We start from the raw sequence: 21,578 nt of genomic DNA, 5'->3' as shown, positions 1-21,578 counted from the left end.
ATTTTTTCACTAATTCAGGAGTTAAAATAATAACTTGCTGAATAATTACTTACAACCAAGGCAATTATAAAATGGAACAACAGGTGTCAATGAAAAGTTATCAATTAAATAAATTTTGTAGATTGTTCATTGTTTCAAAGTGCATTATGCATAAGAATTAAAATAGCTAATGTTTATTTTGTGTTTTGATTCCAGAGGGAGAAAATTGACCATATTGGCAACCCAAATATGATGATTATTTAAATTATTCACCATCTCAACTATCATCCTACAACCCTAAAATAAAGCATTATCTTTGTAGCCTAATATTACAATCAGTTCTTTGAATATTGCACACAAAATCCGTTCTGGCATTGCTTGGCTGCACTCCAGATTACTTCATTGTGCTGCTTCTATCATGTTACTATTTATAGAAATACAACTTCTTTCAATATTAACATTGACCAGACATCTTTTACATGTAATTTAACTTTTTATACAAGTCTGTTTAAATTGGTATATAGTTTTTACAAATCAAAATGTCTTTGCATTTATTACATTTCTAACTTGACTCCATTAATTTATCTTGCCTTGAGTTCAGGCTTTACGTGAACTGGCGGTTTATGAGAGGAATTGAGGCACAATTCCTGGCTTTACAGAAGGGATTTAATGAGCTTATTCCACAACATCTACTTAAACCTTTTGATCAGAAGGAAATTGAGGTAACGGTCTTCTTCATATTTGGTTAAAGTGTAGCTTTAAATAGCTGAACACAAAAATATTTAATAGGTCCTATTTCCCTTCTTTCCTTTCTCATCAGCCTGGTACGACATTTGGGAATGTATTAACATGACTGACAGTCTCAAAATCAAGCCCACCTGCTGAGGAACCTTAATACTTTGAATTTTGATCTGTCTGATTAAGGTGTATGCATTATTTCCTGAAAAGCACACCCAAAGATCATAGCCTAATCTAAGATTAGAGTATTTGGGTCTAAATTGCCATGGCAATGAGACCTCACATGTATGGGCATTGCTAATGTTTATTTGGCTAAATCCATTCAGCTTACCAGCACATTGGTAGTCTTCCCAGTGTCCATCTACTTGTAAATTCATCTGGTTAGTCAGTCATTGTTTGCATACTGACAGACTTTGAACCTATCTGGCAGAGATTTGTTATGATGGTTACAAAAACAGAAATTGCTGGAAAAACTCAGCAGGTCAATACCTTCTGTGGAAAGAAAGCAGAGTTAACATTTCGGTGCCAGTGGCGCTTCTTTGGAATAAGAAGTTCTGAAGAACCATCATTGGACCTGAAACATAATTCTGTTTTCTCTCCCAGATGTTGCCAGACCTTTTGAGTTTTTCCAGCAATGTATTTTTGTGCCTAATTTCCGGCATGTGCAGTTCTTTGGTTTATTTGTTACGATGGTGTTAGCCGTTTGTGTCTTCCTTTTATTGATGTTTTTCAATCTAATTCAGTAGAGTATAGTTTGCCATGATGTGTTTCAGAAGTGCTTCATTTATGCATTGATGCGATGTACAAAGCACTCGTGTTTAGTTTTACAACTTCATGGGTGAATTTTATGGTTAATAATAGTCATGAAACACTTTTGGCTGATAAATTATTTAAGTTTAGGCAGTTTTGTCAGCAGGTTTGTTCACCATTGATCTGGGTGCTTTTATATGTATTGTATACTTAAGTGCAACAAATGCCAATCATTTAAACTTAATGTGGGATACTGGAATGTGTACTGAAACAAATATGTGCATTTGATTTTTTTCCCTGCAGTTGATTATTGGTGGATTGGGCAAGATTGACATTAAGGACTGGAAGGCTAATACACGTCTGAAGCACTGTACATCTGACAGTAATATAGTAAAGTGGTTCTGGCAAACAGTAGAGATGTTCGATGAGGAAAGGAGAGCACGACTTCTTCAGTTTGTGACCGGATCTTCCCGGGTACCTCTGCAGGGATTCAAGGCACTACAAGGTGGATATCATAAAACTGTATAACATAAAACAATATAAGCAAGTTGATCTGTTTGGTTTTATTTTGCCATACAGGTGTGAACTAGTGTTGTGGATTCTCTGTAAATAAAGCCATACTTAAAAATGGTGGTGCTTTGAAATTCACATGCAACATAGTGGGACAGAAAACTATGTTTGTATTTAATCATCAGACTTACTGCTGATTAGATAAAGAGCAAAACTGGAAATAGCTAAGTATTTTATAGTGTTTATATTAAGTTCCAATAAAGATTGCTTGCAAGTGTTAGTTTGGTCCACTGTTGACATCTTATCTATATGTCAAATGATTGACATCCCATTCTAAGACTTCAGCATGCACGCAGACTGAAACTTCAGTGCATTAGTTAAGTGGTATTGTTGATTTCTGCCATTTTCTTTCAGTCAAATGTAATGACTGTGGAATCGTAGATTGGTTACAGCACATCAAAAATGCTTTTGGCCATTTGGGTTCATGCTAGATCTTTGAAAAATAACTCAACTCTTCCTATTCTTCCATCCTGTATCTATTGACCTATAAATTGCTTCTGTTCAGGCAATAATTGAATTCAGTTTTGAAAACCAAGATTGAATCACAGTTTTATAGATTGTCATATGTGTCATATTTGTATATTAATGTTTTCTTTACGTTGCCTTCGTTACTTCTACCATTCACTCTGAATTGCTGCCATTTGTTTTTTTGACACGTCCATCAGCAAGAACAATTTTTCTCTTTCCAGATCCCGCATGATTTTGAACAACTCGTTCAAATCTCCTCTTCTTTAAAAAGGCCAGTTGTCCAAAGTATCCATGTACCTGAAATTCCACATCTCTGGGATCATTCTCATCAATATTTTCGGCGCCTTCTCCAGTGTCTTAAAGTGTGTTGCCCAGAATTGGATGCACTACTCCAGTTTGGACCAAGCTAGTGTTTTATAAAAGTTGACCAAAACATCCTTGCTTTTATATGCTATACCTCTATTTGTGAAGGCTAGGATTCCATATGCTTTATTCACCACTTTCTCAAATTGCCCTTCCAACATTGAGCAATTTTTGTACATAGACCCCAGGTTCCTCTGCTGTTAAACCCCTTTTAGAATTGATCCTTCGTTTTGCCTTTCCTTATTCATTCTGCAAAAATTCTTTTTTACTAAATTGGATATAACTAATACAAGCTCTTCATAATTGTAGTTTTAAAAGGTGTATTTTGTCCTTTTTTTTCTATACAAAGACACGTTCAGACAGAAGGTCTGCTAAAAGCCGATGAAGTAAACAGCTTCTGAGGCCTTGGATTTTTTTTTTAAAGTTGGACCAATAGAATCAGCATGAATGGGTGGGATCAAGTTCCTACAGAACCAGGATTTTTAGTTTTAGCTTCTGGAGTTTCTGGGCTCTTGAAGCTGGATGTGAAAGCTGTTGTACCTTTCTCTGTTACAGCTAAAAGCTAGGGTTCTCTTCCTGCTAGAATTGCATGTAAAACAATCTATTGAATTTGCCTTTGCCAAGGGTGCGTTTGTAGGAAGTTACTATATTGGAATGGTTGATTAGTAGTAGTTACTATGTGTGTGTGTGTGTGTGTGCATGTATTTTTTTAAGCATTTCGATAGAGTTACAGTTAAGCCAATTCTTTTATTTTTATTTTGTCGGTATTTTAACGGTCATGTAAAAATGAAGTGTGTTTCAATTGAAGTCGAGTAGTTTGACGAATTGAATTGCATCTGGAATGCAGCACATTACATTTGCCTTTAAGATACAATAAAGTTAGGGTTTAGACTATCTTCTTAATATATTTTGAGGGGCGATTGGTCTGGTCCACAACACAGTTTTGTCCAGTGATTTTAATCTGTCATCCCACCAGTCTTTTCTTAAATAATGCAAGAAAGAAGAGGGAAATATTTGGTTGTTTTGACCAACATTTAATCCTAGTCAACGCGCCCCCCCCCCCCCGAAAAAAATGATTCAAATTAACATTTGACTCAGTGTTGCATTTGTGCCTTTGTATAACTAAATTGCTACAACCTAGAGTTGAACAGATCGTTGAGGTTGTGAACGTTTAGCCTAACAGAATATCTGGGGAGGTGGGGGATCCTGTGCAGATTTTGGTGGGTTTGAAGATCATTGTGTTTTGATAACAAATTTTTTGTATCTTTCAAGCCTATATGTTGGGCAAGTAATCTGTCAGAACAGTGACTCTTGAAGGGTTTATTGAGAAATGAAGGAATAGAGCTGCATGTCATCAGCATAGATGTCAAATATGTCTTTTATATGAAGAATGTTGTTTGGGAGTAACAATGAGATAAGATGGGGAAGCTGATGAGTATAGACTTTTTGGGCATACTGGTGGTGTGTGGGACGAGGGGAGAAAATATCAGTGTTGAAAATACATTGATTGCATTCAGATTTGTTGAACTCCATAATGAACAGATATTCTAATGGAATGGAAAGCATTAATGCCCGAGGAGATAGATCCATTAATATATCCGGGACCAATAAAGTAATTATTATGGATAACAAACAATGCAGAATGCATTGTTTTCAACATAGGCCAGATTGGATATACCTGGAGTCCTCAAAGAAACAAAAGAAATAATGGATAGAGGTCTTGTGTGTATATGTTTAAAAAGGAATATCCTAATAAATTTCAGCATTTCAATTGACTTTTATTAATCATTATGCAATTTTGAATGCCAGATCAATACACTGCATAGACTCTAATTCAAAGTGTGGGAGAAGATTGGTAGCTCGGGTGCTCATTGTTGTGGTTCTGTTGGCTGAGCTGGGAGTTTTTGTTGCAAACTTTTCGTCCCCTTTCTAGGTGACATCCTCAGTGCTTGGAAGCCTCCTGTGAAGCCCTTCTGTGATGTTTCCTTCGGCATTTATAGTGGCTTGTCTCTGCCGCTTCCGGTTGTCAGTTCCGGAGGCTCCCAAGCACTGAGGATGTCATCTAGAAAGGGGACAAAACGTTTGCAATAAAACTCCCAGCTCGGCGAACAGAACCACAACAACTCTAATTCAGGATGCCTTTACAAAATTTATGATCTCTAACTTTAGTTTTTATATGTCCGTAATGAGTGCATGTGCAAACATCCCAGTCAAGTTCACAGGAGTACAGTCAAATATGTGTGCCATTAAGTCACATTAGAAGATCTGAGTCAGAATGTCAGAAGTTAGGTCTAAAGACATAGCCACAGATTTTAAGGAGTGTCTTAATGGAGGAAAGCAAGGTAGAGAGGTGCAAGAGGATAACCAATGCTTGATGTCTACGAATGGGAATAAATGCTGGCTTATTCAGCAAACTCACATCCTAAGCACAAATTGGGGAAAAAAAAATAACTGAGGACATGGCCATCAGTGGTGAAAGAACTAAAATTGGAATGTACCAGATGCCAGAATTAGGGAAAGCAATCAAGATGAAGGACCAGAATTGGAGGAGATTACAGAGGTAGAAGGAACAGAATAGAATTCAAAGATGATATAATAGGGGATCAGGACTTGCTGTGATCTAAGACATGATCAGCAGAATTGTAAGTGATCTCAAGTTTTAGGAGGGCAGAATGTGGATGTCTACTATGAGTACCCTGATATAGATGAGCCTGTAGATAAAGATAGCATGAGTGATGGATTCAGCAGCAGATGAACCAGGTTGGGACATTCTGAAGATGGAAATAAGCAGTCCAAGTGATGCATAAATAAATGGCCAGAAGCTCATCTTAGGATCAGATCTGACACCAAGATTTCAAACAGATTGGCTTCACCTCAGTCTATTGCCAGAGAGAAGGATGGAGTTATTAGCTAGGGAATGGAAGCAGTGAAAATACTTAGGACCGGTTTTGTTCTTCCTAATATTGAAGAATTTTTTCGGTGTTGGTTAGTTGGTCTGATAATTTATCCGTGATGTGGAGGTGCCAGTGTTGGACGGGGGTGGACAAAGTTAAATATCACACAACACCAGGTTATAGTCCAACGGGTTCATCCGAAATGCTCAGGACCGGCTGATTTTCGGAATTCAGAATTTGTTGAATTTCAGAATAAGTGATAGTTTGGTGAAATTTTAAAAAATCTTACCTAACAGCAGACTCACTGAGTGAAACGGGCCCTGAAACAGAATTGAGGTCTGCCAGTGCTGGGCCATGCCACCCCGCGCCCCCCACTCCCCTCCACGTCACATCTGAGTGACACACATTGAGTGGGTGTCAACTTGGGTTAACTGTTTGCATACCAAACAACCTTGTTAATGAGAGAAAAAAAATCACGAGATACCTTTGGATTTCGGGTGCAGGGTTGTCTATCCGTACTAGTTGATGAAGGAGCAGCACTCTGAAAGCTTGTACTTCCAAATGGACTATAATCTGTTGTTGTGTGATTTTTAACTTTGATAATTTAGCAACAGTAGAGGGTTTGAGCATATTATCAAGAGCATACATAAAATGAACATTGTTCCTTTGGACAGTGTAGCCAAGAGGCAATTTGTGAATGAAAAATAGGGGGATCAGTAGTGCCCAGTGGTCCTGGCAGAACTCAACTTGAACATCAGTAGGCATCTAATAGTGTGTGCCCTTTGGTGGCACTGACAACAAGCCTGTCCGTCACTTTACTCATGATTAAGAGTAGGTTTGTTGGTGTGAATTGGCTAGATTAAAGTTTCATGCATTTTTATGGTTACAGCATACCTGGGAATCTTCCACTTGTTGGCTAATATTGTAGCTGTACTTGAGCAATTTGGCTGGCGATGCGGCTATTTGTGGAGCACAAGTCTTCATTACTGCAGATGAGACTTTATCAGGCCCGTAACATTTGCTTGATCAAGTGCATTCAGCCTTCTCTTGATGTTTATTGTGCTGAACTATATTGAATAAAGATGATTGCCAACAACTGGCCTTGACATTTTCACTTGCAAGCAGGACTCCGTCATCATTACAAATTACATTGTACATGATCTTTCTCCTGCAACTAATTGGTTAATTCTTCATTGCCATTTCCAACCAAAAGGGGCTGAATTCCTGCACTGAATATCTTGTACTAATATTAAGGTGTCTGTTATTCATTGTCATATGACTGTAATCTTCAAATTGTAGCTTACAAATTGTCTTTCAAGGTCTTTATGAAGCTTATATAAAATATCACACTTGCTGTTACAATATATTTAAAAATGACAATGGAGCATACTAAAATTGGATTTCCAGCATCTGCAGTCCTTTGGTTTCTTTTTATGGGTTAAAACTGTTTTGTTACTTGCTGTATGGTTTAACTAGATTTTCTATTTGTAAGGTTCTACAGGTGCTGCAGGCCCAAGACTTTTCACCATCCATCTAGTTGATGCCAACACAGAAAACCTTCCCAAAGCACATACATGGTGAGTTTCTCTATCACCAATTGACAAGTTTTCACACAATAATCATATATTGTAAACCCTCTAACCAATAGCTTTCAAATTATAGCATTCAACCACAATTGATTATTGTTTGGAACATCTTTTCTGATTTTTCAGAATATTCAAAAGGCCAGTGCACTGAGAATGAATATTTATAGCTTTTGACAATTCCTTTATTTATAATTTGTAATTAATGGCAACATCTTTATGAAGTTACTAATTGTGCAGCAATATTTTTAGTGAATTGCTTGCTTCAAGCAATGGATTTGGATGGCCTTCTTTGAGCTATAGCTGGATTGTTCAATTATGTGATTCCATTTTATTCTGTAATATTGCTCTAAATAAGCAACTGTTAAATATTATTAAGTAGAACAATCTATTTAGCAGATTTATTTTCTGATCCAGTGAATAATTATGTCTTTAACTGAACTCTATGACAAGCTAGCCATAGGACTACCCTCTCTCAAAAAGGCTGTGCCACATTTAGATTTTCTTTTATCTAGATGGATTAGCTAGTTTGTTACATAGATCACAAATAAATGTAATCATCTGTGACAAATATTGTTTCCATGAATGTTCACTAACTGTTCCCTTTCTCTTCAGTTTTAACCGTATAGACATTCCTCCTTATGAGTCCTACAAGAAGCTTTATGAGAAATTGTTGACAGCAGTTGAGGAAACTTGTGGCTTTGCAGTGGAGTGAAGTACATGAAGACTTGCCTTGAAGCAGTTGGGAACACTACAGAAGTGAAGTTCTATTAGCTTCTTGTTGAGCAGAGCACGATATGCCCGGGAGAACTAACAATTTACTCACATGGTTACTATAACTTACAAGTAACATAATGCTGATCACCTCAGAAATGGAAAAGTGGTAGGATTTCTAAAAAGCAAACTTGGAAGTTCATAAGTGAAGAAGATATTGTATCTGTAAGACAGAAAATGGACCTGTTTCAATTGTATTATACATTTTAAGTTGTGTGCTTGAAACTTTATTTCAAAAGACTTTGCACAGTGAAAGATGACAGATCCTTGCACATTTCACTTCCCTTAATTATGTCCTTTTTATTTAACCCCACTTCAAAGCAGTTGTCTCATGGAGAATTTTCATTCTTTCAGAACCTGAAACTGGCATTTCGAAATACTGGATGTTAATTGAGAAATAGCTCTGTTTATAGCTACAGTATTCTTTTTTTTTAAATCAGTTCTTTCAGTGCAGGCAGTAGCTATATTTAGTGTGTTTTAATTAAATCAGATTATTTTTAACCTATATTTTGTTAAAAAATTATATTCCTCCACAATATGCTGAGTAACTTTTTAAGAATATTTGCAAGTATATATGAACACAAAAAAGCTTAGCTCTAATAAAAGTGAATTTTTGAGTACTGAAATCACTTTTTGGCTCTAAAATTCAAACTTGTCACATGAAAACGTTTGTTCTGAGAACATTGAACTAAGAAATCCTGTGGATCTGTGCATTCCTGGAATTCCATTTTATAATGTACATAAAATAGAGTATCAATTTTACAGAATTTAATTTAAAAAAAATCTACGTATGTTGAAGCCTGAAAGTATCTTTCAGTACTTGAAAGATTAATCCACAAATGTTGTTTCCACAGGAGTTTAGCTTGGAGAGAGTTGGTGGGGTGTGGCAGGGAGAGGTGAAGAAATAACATGCACTGTTTGTAGTGAATGGTGCTTTACCAAGTCTCTTTATTTTATAAATGTGACTTATCTTTAAATCTGCTTTTTTTTTTCACCTTTATGTTCCCTGCTAAGATGGGAATCTGCAATGGTAATCTTTGACAAAATACTCCAATCTTATAAACAAAAGTCAAACTTAAGTTAGGAAATCCTTGTATGTTCACAGTAGTATCTCTATCTTAACAACTTTCTGCATCTTCTACAAATTCTGCCAGTTTGATTTTCTGTTAAGTTTTTACTCGAAAAATTAATTCAAGACATTTAAAATTAATTAACAATTTTTTGGAAATCTGAATAAGTGAAGAGGAATTGTATTCACAATGTTGACTAATTTAAAGAGAGTACTGCAGCTTTAAACAGAAATGATTCCTGAGTTAGTGGGGACCATTGTTTTTGAACTTGCTAAGATGTGTACCTTATATTTCAGACAAAAACTGCGTGACCCCAAATTAGACCAACTTGATGAGATCTATGGAATAAATTGATGTGGAAGCTAATAGCTTTTCATATATTGGTAACTTTTAGGAATATGACAAATGTTGTGTCTGTTTTAAACCCAACACTATTCCATTCTCGTTTTGAGAAAAATCATGTTGTCTCATTAATACTTTTCCTTTATGTCTTTTGATCATTATAAAAATGATAGATACTTGCTGTAAAGATGTTTTCCAAAATGTATTTTAAAGAAGAGATTTTTGTAGTATGTTTTTTATAATTCAGGAGTAACAGGATATCCACATTCACCAGAATAATGGCTTTAAATTCAGAAAGATGATAATGTGTTGAATGGATGTTGTGTAAGTTCAGAAAAGTCTTATTACACTGGTTGATTTTACACAATGAAGGTACAGACCATGTTTAATCCCTTAAAATCCAGAAGGCATGAAATTAATTTCCTTGACGGAAACAACAGCTCGACTTTTGCATTATTGAAGATACCTGAAATCTCATAGTCTCAGGTAATAAAATTGTGATAACTTCGTGTATAGGGTTTTCTGTGTATTTAATAATTATTCAAAGGGGATCTCATTCCACAGAAATTACAAAACAGTTGCACTTTCACAACAGATCATGCTCAAGCGCAAAGTTTGAGTGCCATCTAATTTTGAATACTTGTCAGACTTCAGAAGGTACCTCTCTGTTTTACTCTTCATATTTTAGTTCAAATACATACAAAGTGTATTTTCAAAATGGTATTGAGTATGGACAGGGTTTTCAGTGTTGTTTTGGAAATTGGAATACTGCGGTGTTCTAATACAGCTTTTGAAAAACCTACATTGGGCTTTCTATTGTAATCTAAAGCCAATCAACAGAAGTGATCTAAGGCATGGCTCTCCAAAGTATGAGCAGTGTCCTCCAGTGGGATTACGGGCCAACATTTTGAGGCCTTAAGTTCCTTGGCAGCAATAGCTGTCCACAACCTCTGACCAAGTACTAACAGCTGCAAGCCCCCTTTAAACCCTCACTTCTTTTCCCATAACAGTTGTGGCCAAAGTGGCTGATCTTTGAGGTCTGATTCCTGTTTGGAAAAACCTAGTAAGAAGGTAAGTGTATTTCACTTCAAATCCCTGCAGTTTGAACAACCTCTCAAAGGTCTCCTTCCTCCCAGCTCTCTCAGCTCAGTGTATACCTCCCCTGCACTCAGGCACCACTGACGCTGTTCTCAAAGCACTTGTCCCCTGCCCAAACTCTTTCTCTGATGTCTCAGAGGCCCGTTTCCCTGCCCCCAACTCTCTCATTTCAACTCCCTAATGCAGTTCTGGAGCAGGACAATTTTCAAGCCTCAAAAAGGGGTGTCAATGGGAAAAAATGCTTGAAAAGCACTAATCTAGAGCGATCGCAATTAGGCAGTTTCTGAAGAGAAGTAATACTAGAAATACAGGATGTGAATGTGAATCCTTTGTTTTTTATAAACAGATTATATGTCATACTTTAACATTTTAATTCCATAAACAGGCACCTGTTCATAGCAATGACCACTTAGCTGTCCAGATTAATTACTCAATATGTTTTTGTTTTAGTGCATCCTACGATACAGATTTTTAAAATTTGGCATATTGTACCATCAAATGTCTGTTTCATTTTTCATTTGTATGAAGCTTCAAAACAGAGTAAGTAAGTGTGATTGTGTGATTTAAACGAAACACTTTTGTCATAAATCTGAGCCATGAATAGAGCATTATTTGGAGACACATTTAAATTGATACTGATTTTCGGGATATTATCACATATTTAAATGTGAACTCCATCTTCTGAAAATGTATGTTGACAATTGATATGAATTGACATGGCCTTTCCAAAAGTTGTACTGTAAAGAATAATCTGTTATGTTTACTAAACATTTATCCAGTTTGAAATGTTGTTGCTAAGAGAGGCAATGCTTCTTCAGATACTGAGCTGTGGCCTTGAATGATCAGAAAATTGGGCTTTCTTCTTAAAGTTCATTGGTAACTATAATGTTACCATGTATTATATACAAATGGAACTACATGCTGTGTTTACAAAATTGGGACATTTGTACTATAACTTTACTAACTAGCAACACTACAGTTTTTTTACATTTCAAAACACAAAAGTTGCCATATTTTTATGGCTGCACTCATGCCGGTTTGGAAGAGATTTTACTGACCCACATTGCAAAAAATTAGAAGGTTATGGTATATCCCAACACAGTACAAATACACCTTTAAACCCTGTAGTATGATATGATTTAATTTTCCTTTTCCTCTTCCCACCCAAAAAATGACCAAGCCAAAGACAATATTAAATGAGTTTGGAAATCCATAACAACATTTTTGTTATAAGTGTTAAATGAAGGCATTTTCAAGAATGACAAAATTCAAGAATTGTATTCTTGAAATAGTTTTAATCTCATGATAGAAATATATTTGTTACATTAAGCATTTATGTTATAAATTCAGATTGTAATTCTGAAGCAGAAAGGTGCATCCAAGATTCTCCATATAATGATTCTCCATTTGACTAATAAGTGGTTTCCATAAATAGTAATTCATTTATGGAGGCCACGGCAGTGATGAAAAATTTGAACATTTGACATTATAGCATTTTAAAGTTAAAACACTAACATCCAAAGATCCTAAGTGAGTAAACATAAAATTTGGGGCACATGTATTTCAAATTAACAGTCAGTTAAGTACAACTTTGTGTTTTGTACTTGGATTGCCAATGAAGGAGAAACTTGTTTTGGACATTTCAAATAAATGAAATGATTGGACATCAGGTGAAATATTGGTAGTTGGGTGTGGAGAAGGAACCAATGATTTGTAACTATTTGGTGAAATTAACTACTACATAACCACATAGAAGCAAAGCCTTATTAATATAGATTCTATGTAGAAAATACAGTGTTACTACTCTGGAACAAAGAAATGTATGGATTCCATGCAAACTAGAGTTTAATTTATTTTGGTTATGGAAAACACTTTGTACAAGACTGCATCATCCTTATTTTATTGGGGAATTGGGTTGTGTGAAGAGCTTAATTGCAAATAGGTTGATGTTTAGATTTCACTTTTTCTCCTGAATTTAAGTATGATGAACTCAATCGTAAACAAACAGTACCTTTCTGAAGCTCATAAATAAAACAAAATATTTTTAACTGGGGAAGTTTGGTATTTCATTCCATGTAATGGAGCAATGCCAATTAAACATAAAATAACTTGTTTTTAATTTGTATATTGTGCAACCTCAGACCTCCTAATGAACTAAGTGGGTAGTAAAGCTCTTTAGAAGTGTAGGAGATGCAGCAGTCTGATACCTCTGGGAAATGGTATAACTTGCAAAGCAAAGACTGGGACAAAGGTTAATTGTGAACCCATTTGCCACAAATTAATGGCCCACTAACCTTGAGTGAATTAATGAGCTGGGGAGAACCAAAGTTTAATTTTCAATAGCAAAATGCTGTAAGACCATAAGACACAGCAGCATAAATTAAACCATTCAGCCCATTGAGTCTGCTCTGCCATTCAATCATGGCTGATAAGTTTCTCATCCCCATTCTCCCTGTAATCCTTGATCCCCTTGACAATCAAGAACCTATTTACTTCAGTCTTAAATACATTCAATGACGTGGTCTCCATAGCCTTCTGTGACAGTAAATTCCATAGATTCACCACTCTATGGCTGAAGAAGTTTCTCTTTATCTCCCTTATCTCTTTTCTGAAAGGTCTTCCCTTTGCTCTCAGGCTGTGTCCTCGGGTTCTAGTCTCTCCTACCAATGGAAATGTCTTTCCAATGTACACTCTGTCCAGGCCAGTCAGTATTCTCTAAGTTTCAATTAGATCTCCCCTTCATCTTTCTAAACTCTATTGCGTATAGACCTGATGTCCTCAAATGTTCCTCATTTGTTAAGCTTTCCATTCCTGGGACCATTCTTGTAAACTTCCTCTGTACACACTCCAGGGCCAATAAATCCTTCTTGAGAAATGGGGCCCAAATGTGCACAATACTCCAAATGTGGTCTGACCAGAACCTTATAGAGCATCAGAAGTACATTTGTGCTTTTATATTCAAGTTCTCTCAAAATAAATGTCAGCATTGTACTTGCCTTCCTAACTACTAACTCAACTTGCAAGCTTACCTTGAAACAATCCTGGACTAGAACTCTCAAATCTCTGCACTTCAAACTCCTGAATTTTCTCCCCATTTAGAAAATAGTCCATGCTTCTATTCTTCCTACCAAAGTGCATGACTTCACACTTTGTACTCTATCTGCCACTTTTTTTGCCAACTCCTAACCTGTCCAAATCCTTCTGCAGCCTCCCCACCTCAATGTGACCTATCCCTCTACCTATTTTTGTATCGACTGCAAACTTAGTCAGAATCCTCAGTCCCTCCATCTAGATTGTTAACGTGTAAAGTGAAAAGTTGCAGTCCCTACACTCAGCCTTGCAGCATGTCACTTGTCATCACTGGCTTCCTTCCTGAGAGGGACCCTTTTAACCCACTCTCTACTTCCTGCCAGACAGCCAAACTTCTATCCATGCTAGCCAGAACTGAGCAATCTGTTTCACTTTAAATCATAACTGTTGGTTTATTTCGGAGATATTTACATAATACTTAAAATGATAAAAATGTTTTATCACTCTGAGTTTTCTTTTGGATTGGCTGTTTGATCACTTCAGCATATAATGCACCCTAAATGTTCTGCATCCTTTCTTTTGCAAGAAAGCAGAATACTCCACATAGCTGAGTCTATCTATGACACAGGTACTCTGCAGGCAGCTCCTGCTTTCTGGCATTATTTGCTGAGTTTGCCACCGGCTCAATTAGGGCATATACATTTGAAGATTGTGTTGATCAGATGGTATAAATACATTACTGGTTCAGGATCTTGAAAATATCCAGACCTCAGTACCTGCCTGTATTGAAAATCAAACCAGTTGACTAAAATGAAAGATGATTTGTTGCTGTAGGGAATTAATGTCTATTGCTAAAATCCAATTTGCACAAAAATCATTGTATGAATCTAAATGAGTGTCACTACTGTAAAGAAAACTGATATTTGGCTCTGGCTACCAGATATTCCTTTATTACAAGAGAAATGCCTTTCTAGTTGAACTCAAGTTTTCATTTTGCTTAAATTCCTGTACTTTCTTTGAAATGGATCTTCACTGCCCTCAGGCCACTACTAATGTTTAAAAATCAGTGATATAGTATGGGTGTGTTATTAGGCTATGTAGAAATTGTGCAAAAAAAGGCCAAATTTGGCAATGCATGCTGGGATGTACTTTCACATTTATGTTCTGTTCCTTTTTTGTGATGTACAATGATCTCTGGCTGTTAAATTTAAAATGTTTCTCCAGAGATTTGGGGCAGGGGCCAGAAGAACAGAGGTGTTTATTTTTCTTATGAATAATTTGCATAGTAATGTGCTGTCAGCATAAACATTACAATATAACTGCATTGAAAAGTTACGCTGTAGAGACTGAGTAGCTGATTTGTTCATTATCGTATTTTTGGTTCTACCTGCAATCTATGCTTTTCTGAGATAAAGGATATGGGTTGGTACAGACCTGTCACCAGGAATGTGGATTGTGTGGCCTGAGGTGAATAATTGCATTTCTTTCTCCTCTATTCAGTACGAAGCATGAGTGAATAGATTTGATCTTAATCTTAGATATGAAATAGCAATCCTGAAGTGGTTAGAGATCCAGTGCTGAACCATCATAGAATCCCTTCGGCCCAACATGTCCACACTGCCCCTGCGAAGAGCAACCCACCCAGACCCATTCCCCTATCCTATTAACCTAATTTATCCCTGAGTAATGCACCTAACCTACACATCCCTGAATACTATGGGCAATTTAGCATGGCCAATTCACCTAACCTGCACATCTTTGGATCATGGGAGAAAACTGGAGCACCCAGAGGCAGACATGGGGAGAATGTGCAAACTCCACACAGCCAACCATCTGTGATACTTCTAAGCCCAATGGGTGTAGCAGTCTTTTTGAATGTAGTCATTCATTTACATTCCATACATGTGCTAGTGATCCAGTGGTAGTTAAAATAACAAGACAATATTATTTCTGAAAGGAGTGTACAGAAAGTAAAACAGATAAATCATCTGTCTCTGACCTGATGCGTTGGCCCATAATGTTACTCTAGTGCTGTAGAGATGTTTAAAATGTAATGTGATTTAGACTGTGACAATGGCCTTTAACCCCTCACCCCCTTTGCTTCTCCCTTTTCCCTGACTGCAGTTAGAAAACTATTATCTCTGAACACTAATGGGGGATTGTCATAAAGCATTTATTTTCGTGGTTGAATTTTGCTATTTAGAATGGACCACTTCTTAACCTATAGAAATATATTCTCATCACACTTTTTTGTCTCTTCAGATAAAAATGATATTTGATAGAAATTACCACAAACTGCTTCAAAAAAGCAGTGACTCCTTTATTGTATCCCATTTATAAGAAAAGACAAAATTAATAGAAGTTAGTCTTTTCAGTTTCTTTTTAGGTTAACAGATGTTCCCTAAACGTTCTCAACCATACTGCCACTGGTGTATTGTAAAATTTCCTCAGTTGATGTGTTGTGAAACTTATGCTGTACAATTATTAGTGTAGAATTTAATGTGTAGTGAACTTGTAAGAATGGAGCAAGACTTGTATGTTGTTGCCTTGTATTTGAAACACAAGACTTGCTTTTTATCTTATAAGTAGTATGGTTTGGGCTATAACTGACGGTGGTTATATTTCTAAATTATAGTAGTTTTGGAGTAAAGAGAAGAAATGATTGAAAACTTGAACTCAGGCTTCAACAAATAGATTGCCATTTTGGGTAATGAAATCTTTCAATATCAATGATCCAAACATTAGAGGTTGTGTTGACAGTGTGAAATTCATTTATTAACCCTCAGTTACCAATTTCTTCAGAGTTAAAAGTCACAACACCAGATTATAATCCAACAAATTTATTTGGAAACGCTAGCTTTTGGCACGCTACTTCACAGAAGGAGCAGTGCTCTGAAAGCTAGTGCTTCCAAATAAACCTATTGGACTGTAACTTGGTGTTGTATGATTTTTAACTTAGTACACCCCAGTCCACCACCAGCACCTCCAAATCAAGTCCTTCAGCTAAGCAATGTCCATTGGCTCAGACAAGGATTTATCAAATAGGTCACTAATATGCTGATAGATTAATTTCCAGCAGCGGACACTGACAGCTAGGATGATGTGATGTAAGTAATTACCAATGAAAGCCCTTGATGCTAGCCTTGTCTGGAAGCTATTTTAATCCTTCAGTTATGCATTAGAAAACACTAACATTGCACAATTAATCTCACTAATTAACCTAGGGATATGAGCATTGACTGTAAAATTCAAGGAATTTTATTAAACGTGAAGATTCAAAAATGTGTTGCCACATCCAAACGTTATCACAGAGTTTTCTAAATGTGTCCCCTGAATTTCTATAATGATAGGAATGATACTGTAATGATAGTTTTATTGATTTAGGAAGCTGTCATACTAGACAGTTTAACTTCACTATTCATTCTTTTATTGCAATTTGAAAAATGTATATGCCATTTCTTAAATTACTTTGCAGTTTCACGACCCCTCCAACTTGTGCAACAATACACTTGTACCTTTGTCATCTTTTACTTCTGTAACTTTACCTGCAAGTTAGAGGTTCTCCTTTGACTTTTGCAGGGATGGGGCAGCAGGGGAGTTGAAATCAGATTTTGTATTGAGATATGAAAATAGCACTCCTTAATGTGGTAATGCCCTGGTGGTCAAATTGTTCAAAGTTGCTTTCTTTGCTCCAATCTTGAAAAACACCAAGCTTCTACACAAGATATCTGTCCCTTTTTATGTTTTGTTTCTCTGAAATAAACCTCCTTTTGCAAATTAAATTGTTTTGACATATTTATTAACAAGTAACTAATCGGAGAAAAATTATTGCTGTTTTACCTTTTTCAATGTTGCTGCTAAAGTCTTACCTTCTTATCACCAGTTTTGTTCTGAGCAATGTACAAAATCTTTGTTTTAACTGTGAATTGAAGTATTTCTAATTATTGATGGTATTGAGTAAGGAATGGACTGAATTTGATGGCTGGTAATTGAGAAGATGTTGAACTCAAGGTCACATTTTGTTTTTGTTACATGAAATAAAATTCAAACTTTAAACATCTCTGCTATTCTGAATTGCTCATTTTGATATTTTCTGCCTTTAAAAAACTGAACAATTGCATTTAAAAAAACCTTAAAATTCAATAATTATACAAAAGGTTTTGTTGAGTTTTATTTTCAGCTTTTTAAACAAAAATTACAGTGAACTTAAATATTGCAGTGTGTTAGATATGAAGATTACTTGTCTACTCTTAATTTATTCGACTAGGAAAAAACCTAATCATTCTTTCCCTATCACAGCATTCAGCAGTTAAATGTTCCCAGTCTTTCTCTCACCTCAGTTTTACTTCAAAGTCCACTTATTCTACATATCAACTTCTGTAAAAAGTTTTAAATGTTTATTAAATCATCTATAAGTTTCCCACATTCAAGTTAACAACACCTATGTTTAGTTTGTCACCACTTGTCTTGAACTTGCCATTGTCTCTAAATTATCAGACACTTTATCTGACATCCAAAATTGAGTAATGAGACAATTCTTCATATTAAATGTAGGGAAAACTGAAGTAATCGTCTTTGGTCACCACTAGTATTTCACCTAGCTGAATGACAGCAGTACCAGGACAAACTCTGCTCCTTTACCACTGGCTGCATCTCCCTCCTTGTCAAATGAGCATAAATCAGATTGTTTTCAATCTCATTATCACATTTGATCATGAGGTGTTTTCGATGTGTATCTGCACAATCGCTGAGACTGCCTATTTCATCCTTTGTACTATTTTGTTATTCATTCATTGGATGTGGGCATTGTTGGTGTGGCCAGCATTTATTGCCCAGAGGACAGTTAAGAGTCAACCACATTGCTATTCGTCCACAGTCATATGTAGGCTGGACCAGATAAGAATGTCAGATTTCCTTCCATGAGGACATAGTGAATAAGATTAATTTAACAATAATCAACATTAATTCCATGACTGCATTATGCTAGCTTTTTATCTCTTTTTTTAAAATTGTATTCAAATTTCACCAACTGCCCTGGTGAGACTCAAACGCAGAACAATGGGTTAGCGTTCTAGATTGCTAGACTTGTGACATTTCTACACTTGCCCTTTGTTTGCCTCTGAATGTCTCCCTGCCTCATTCCTGATGAAGGGCTTTTGCCCAAAACATTGATTTTCCTGAACCTCGGATGCTGCCTGACCTGTTGTGCTTTTTCAGCACCACTGTAATCTAGACTCTGATTTCCCGCATCTACAGTCCTCACTTTTGAATCTGGATGTCTCTGGTCTTCTGTCGAAACTGTCATTGAATACTTTGTTCACTCCAAACTTAAGTTATCCCTTGGTTAGCTTCCCCCATCCTGTCTACTGGAAATTTGGGGTCATCCAAAGGTTTGCTGTCCAGGCTCTACCTTGCAGCAAATTCCATTTACACATAACACTTGTGCTGACTGATCTATATTGGTTCACAAAGTGACCTGAAAAATATTTGAATAAAACAAAGCTCTGATGAAGAGTCACCAGTCTTGAAACGTGAGCTCTGCTTTCTTCCCACAGATGCTGCCAAATCTGTTCAGTTTCACCAGCAATTTGTATTTTTGTTTCAAAAATATTCATATTTGTTTTCAAATCTCCCTTTGGCCTTCCACTTCCCATTTCTGAGATCTCCAACAGTCCAAAAGCTCTTTGCAATATCTATGCTCCTCTTAATTCCAGCCATTTGAGTATTCCCAATTTTAATCATGGCACGGTGTCTACCCCTTCAGTTGTCTGAGGCCCTAACCTCTGGCATTCTGCTAAACCTCCTGGCCTGTCCACCTTGCCTTCCTCCTTTAAGGCAATCCTTAAAGCTTAAGCTCTTACCATCTCCTCAAATAAAGGAAATATCCTGGAAATCTGAAACAAGCAGAGAATGCTGGAGAAACTCAGGTCTGGCAACATACATGGAGGGAGAAACAGAGTTAAAATTTCATGTCCTGCATCACTTCTTCAGAAGTCATACTAGAAATATTGACTGTTTTTCTCCTCACATATGTTGCCAGACCTTTTGAGCTTCTCCAGCATTCTCTGTTTGCCTAACAACTCTTTATGTGACTTGCTGTCATTATTTTGTTTCACAATGCTTCCCTGAAATTTCTAAAGCTAGAGAGCTATGAAGAGAGCTTGTAAGTGGCACAGATCTGCAAATATTCATGTTCTTTTATATTGCAACGGGAGTCCCAATGAGATTAAAATGGATTCCTAATGTTTTCCACTCTCAGGAGCTGGGTTAATTTGTGCTCTTGGTATTACTCATGAATATTTGGACAAATTTTTCCCAACTTAGTCCTTAGCCAAACAATAGAAGTATTTGTGGTGAAAGCCTATTGACAGTTGGAGTTGGCTTTACCAAGACACACTAACTGAGTCATAGATTTAATTTCCTACTTCCAGATTCCTCAGTCAAACAGGGAGGTTGGGATCATGTACTCATTTGTCAAAGGAAGTGATTGTAATTAAAGCACCTAAACAGCTATTAGCAGTGTATGCCTGCCTTTTCCATTGAGTAAGAGGGTTTATCCAAGGATCTGTAGATAGCAGCAGTGACCTAACTGAGTCTGAGGTACTCTGGTCATATGTGTCATAAGGGCTGATGTTCTGCCCATGGACCTTATGTTGGGAGTTTCATATTCCAACTCGATCTTGGGGTTAATCTCCTCTACCATGTGGAGGATCATCAAGCTGGGAAGGTGGCCGTTATTGTCAGTAGTATTTCTTCTCTTGCCTGTCATCAGTGGTACATATTGGAGCCACGAAAACTGTTATGATTCTCATGCCACTGTGATGCCAGCAGTAGAGAGTGCAGATGAATCAGAGTGTAACACAAGGTAGGTGAAATGCCTTTTCCAAGAGTTGGTAATCATGTGTCAAGCAACTAACACCTGCAGGAAGGAGTGTTTTCAACAGCAACTTCATTCCTCGCCGTGGCTGAAGCTCTTCAGTTTCACTTAATAAAGTGTTCTCAGCTGTCAGTTTCACTTAAGATGCTCTCTCCACTGTGCACTCATCCTCATGATCCTGGCAAATTCCAGGCATGTCTGGAAACTGGTACCCTCATTGCCATGTCTGGAAGCTGGTGCCCTCACATTAAAAGTTTAAAATTCAAGACAAAGTTTGCTCGTCTAAAACAATGCCATCACAGATCACATGATTTCAAAATGAACCCAATTTCTGTAAGGGATAGAGATAGTGTATAAATTGCATTTGATCTTTTAGTATCCAAGGGTTGTATATTACTATTTACAAGGTAAGGTAGAGATAAATCAGAACTGTAGGTCAGTTAGTGTGGCTGCAGTAGAAGCAAACATATTAGGGATATGATGACAGCACTAGAAAAACCAAATGGTGATTAGTATCACAGTAGAAGTAAAGATTATATTATGAATTATTGACATGTATCATTGATTTTAATACTATGAGCTGAAATAGTTTGAAAAAGGGATAAAACACTTAATTAATTATGTGGTAATAGTTTAAGCCAAGTTTCATTCAGCCAAGCTATCAATAAAAGAACCAGTCTGAACTGAATTTAAGCTTTATATCCAATAATAATGAAACCAGTTAATCAGACCTCTATCACGTGTTTGAGTTACGCCTTTTTTGAGAAATTTACACATTAAGAGGTATAAAACATTGCAAGTATTCAGCTTGAAAGCAAAGAACTCAGACATTGGGATACATGCATCAGCTGTATAGCAGGGAGCTGCTATTGACATAAGGAGGTGAATTTGTGACTGGAACAAACTGGAGAATTTTTTCTTTCTCTTAGTCTCTCAAAAGACAAAGCACCAGGTGATGATGCAAACTGGAGGGATACTTCCAACCTCTGAGGACTCAAAGATATCTCACTTTTCATGGCTGCTGCTGTTCTGGGTCGGCCCT

General features: G+C 36.6%; 1 protein-coding gene across 4 annotated transcripts in view; it reads left to right on the top strand.

The window, feature by feature from the left end:
* Positions 1–10,042, top strand: part of smurf1 (SMAD specific E3 ubiquitin protein ligase 1) — a 131,907-nt gene extending 121,865 nt beyond the window's left edge. For 3 of the 4 annotated variants that reach the window (XM_060840837.1, XM_060840834.1, XM_060840838.1), the window contains 4 exons: positions 581–701; positions 1,771–1,972; positions 7,255–7,339; positions 7,961–10,042. In XM_060840837.1, the coding sequence (XP_060696820.1) occupies positions 581–701; positions 1,771–1,972; positions 7,255–7,339; positions 7,961–8,060 (508 nt within the window). In that variant the 3' untranslated portion in view covers positions 8,061–10,042. The remainder of the gene's footprint in view (positions 1–580; positions 702–1,770; positions 1,973–7,254; positions 7,340–7,960) is intronic. The other variant, XM_060840836.1, reaches the window with a different exon arrangement.
* The last annotated feature ends 11,536 nt before the right edge of the window (positions 10,043–21,578 follow it).

Source organism: Hemiscyllium ocellatum, chromosome 20 (genome assembly GCF_020745735.1).
Source record: "Hemiscyllium ocellatum isolate sHemOce1 chromosome 20, sHemOce1.pat.X.cur, whole genome shotgun sequence".
NCBI lineage: Eukaryota > Metazoa > Chordata > Chondrichthyes > Orectolobiformes > Hemiscylliidae > Hemiscyllium > Hemiscyllium ocellatum.
The sequence above is the reverse complement of the archived record's forward strand: the minus strand, read 5'-3'. Positions and strand labels throughout refer to the sequence as shown.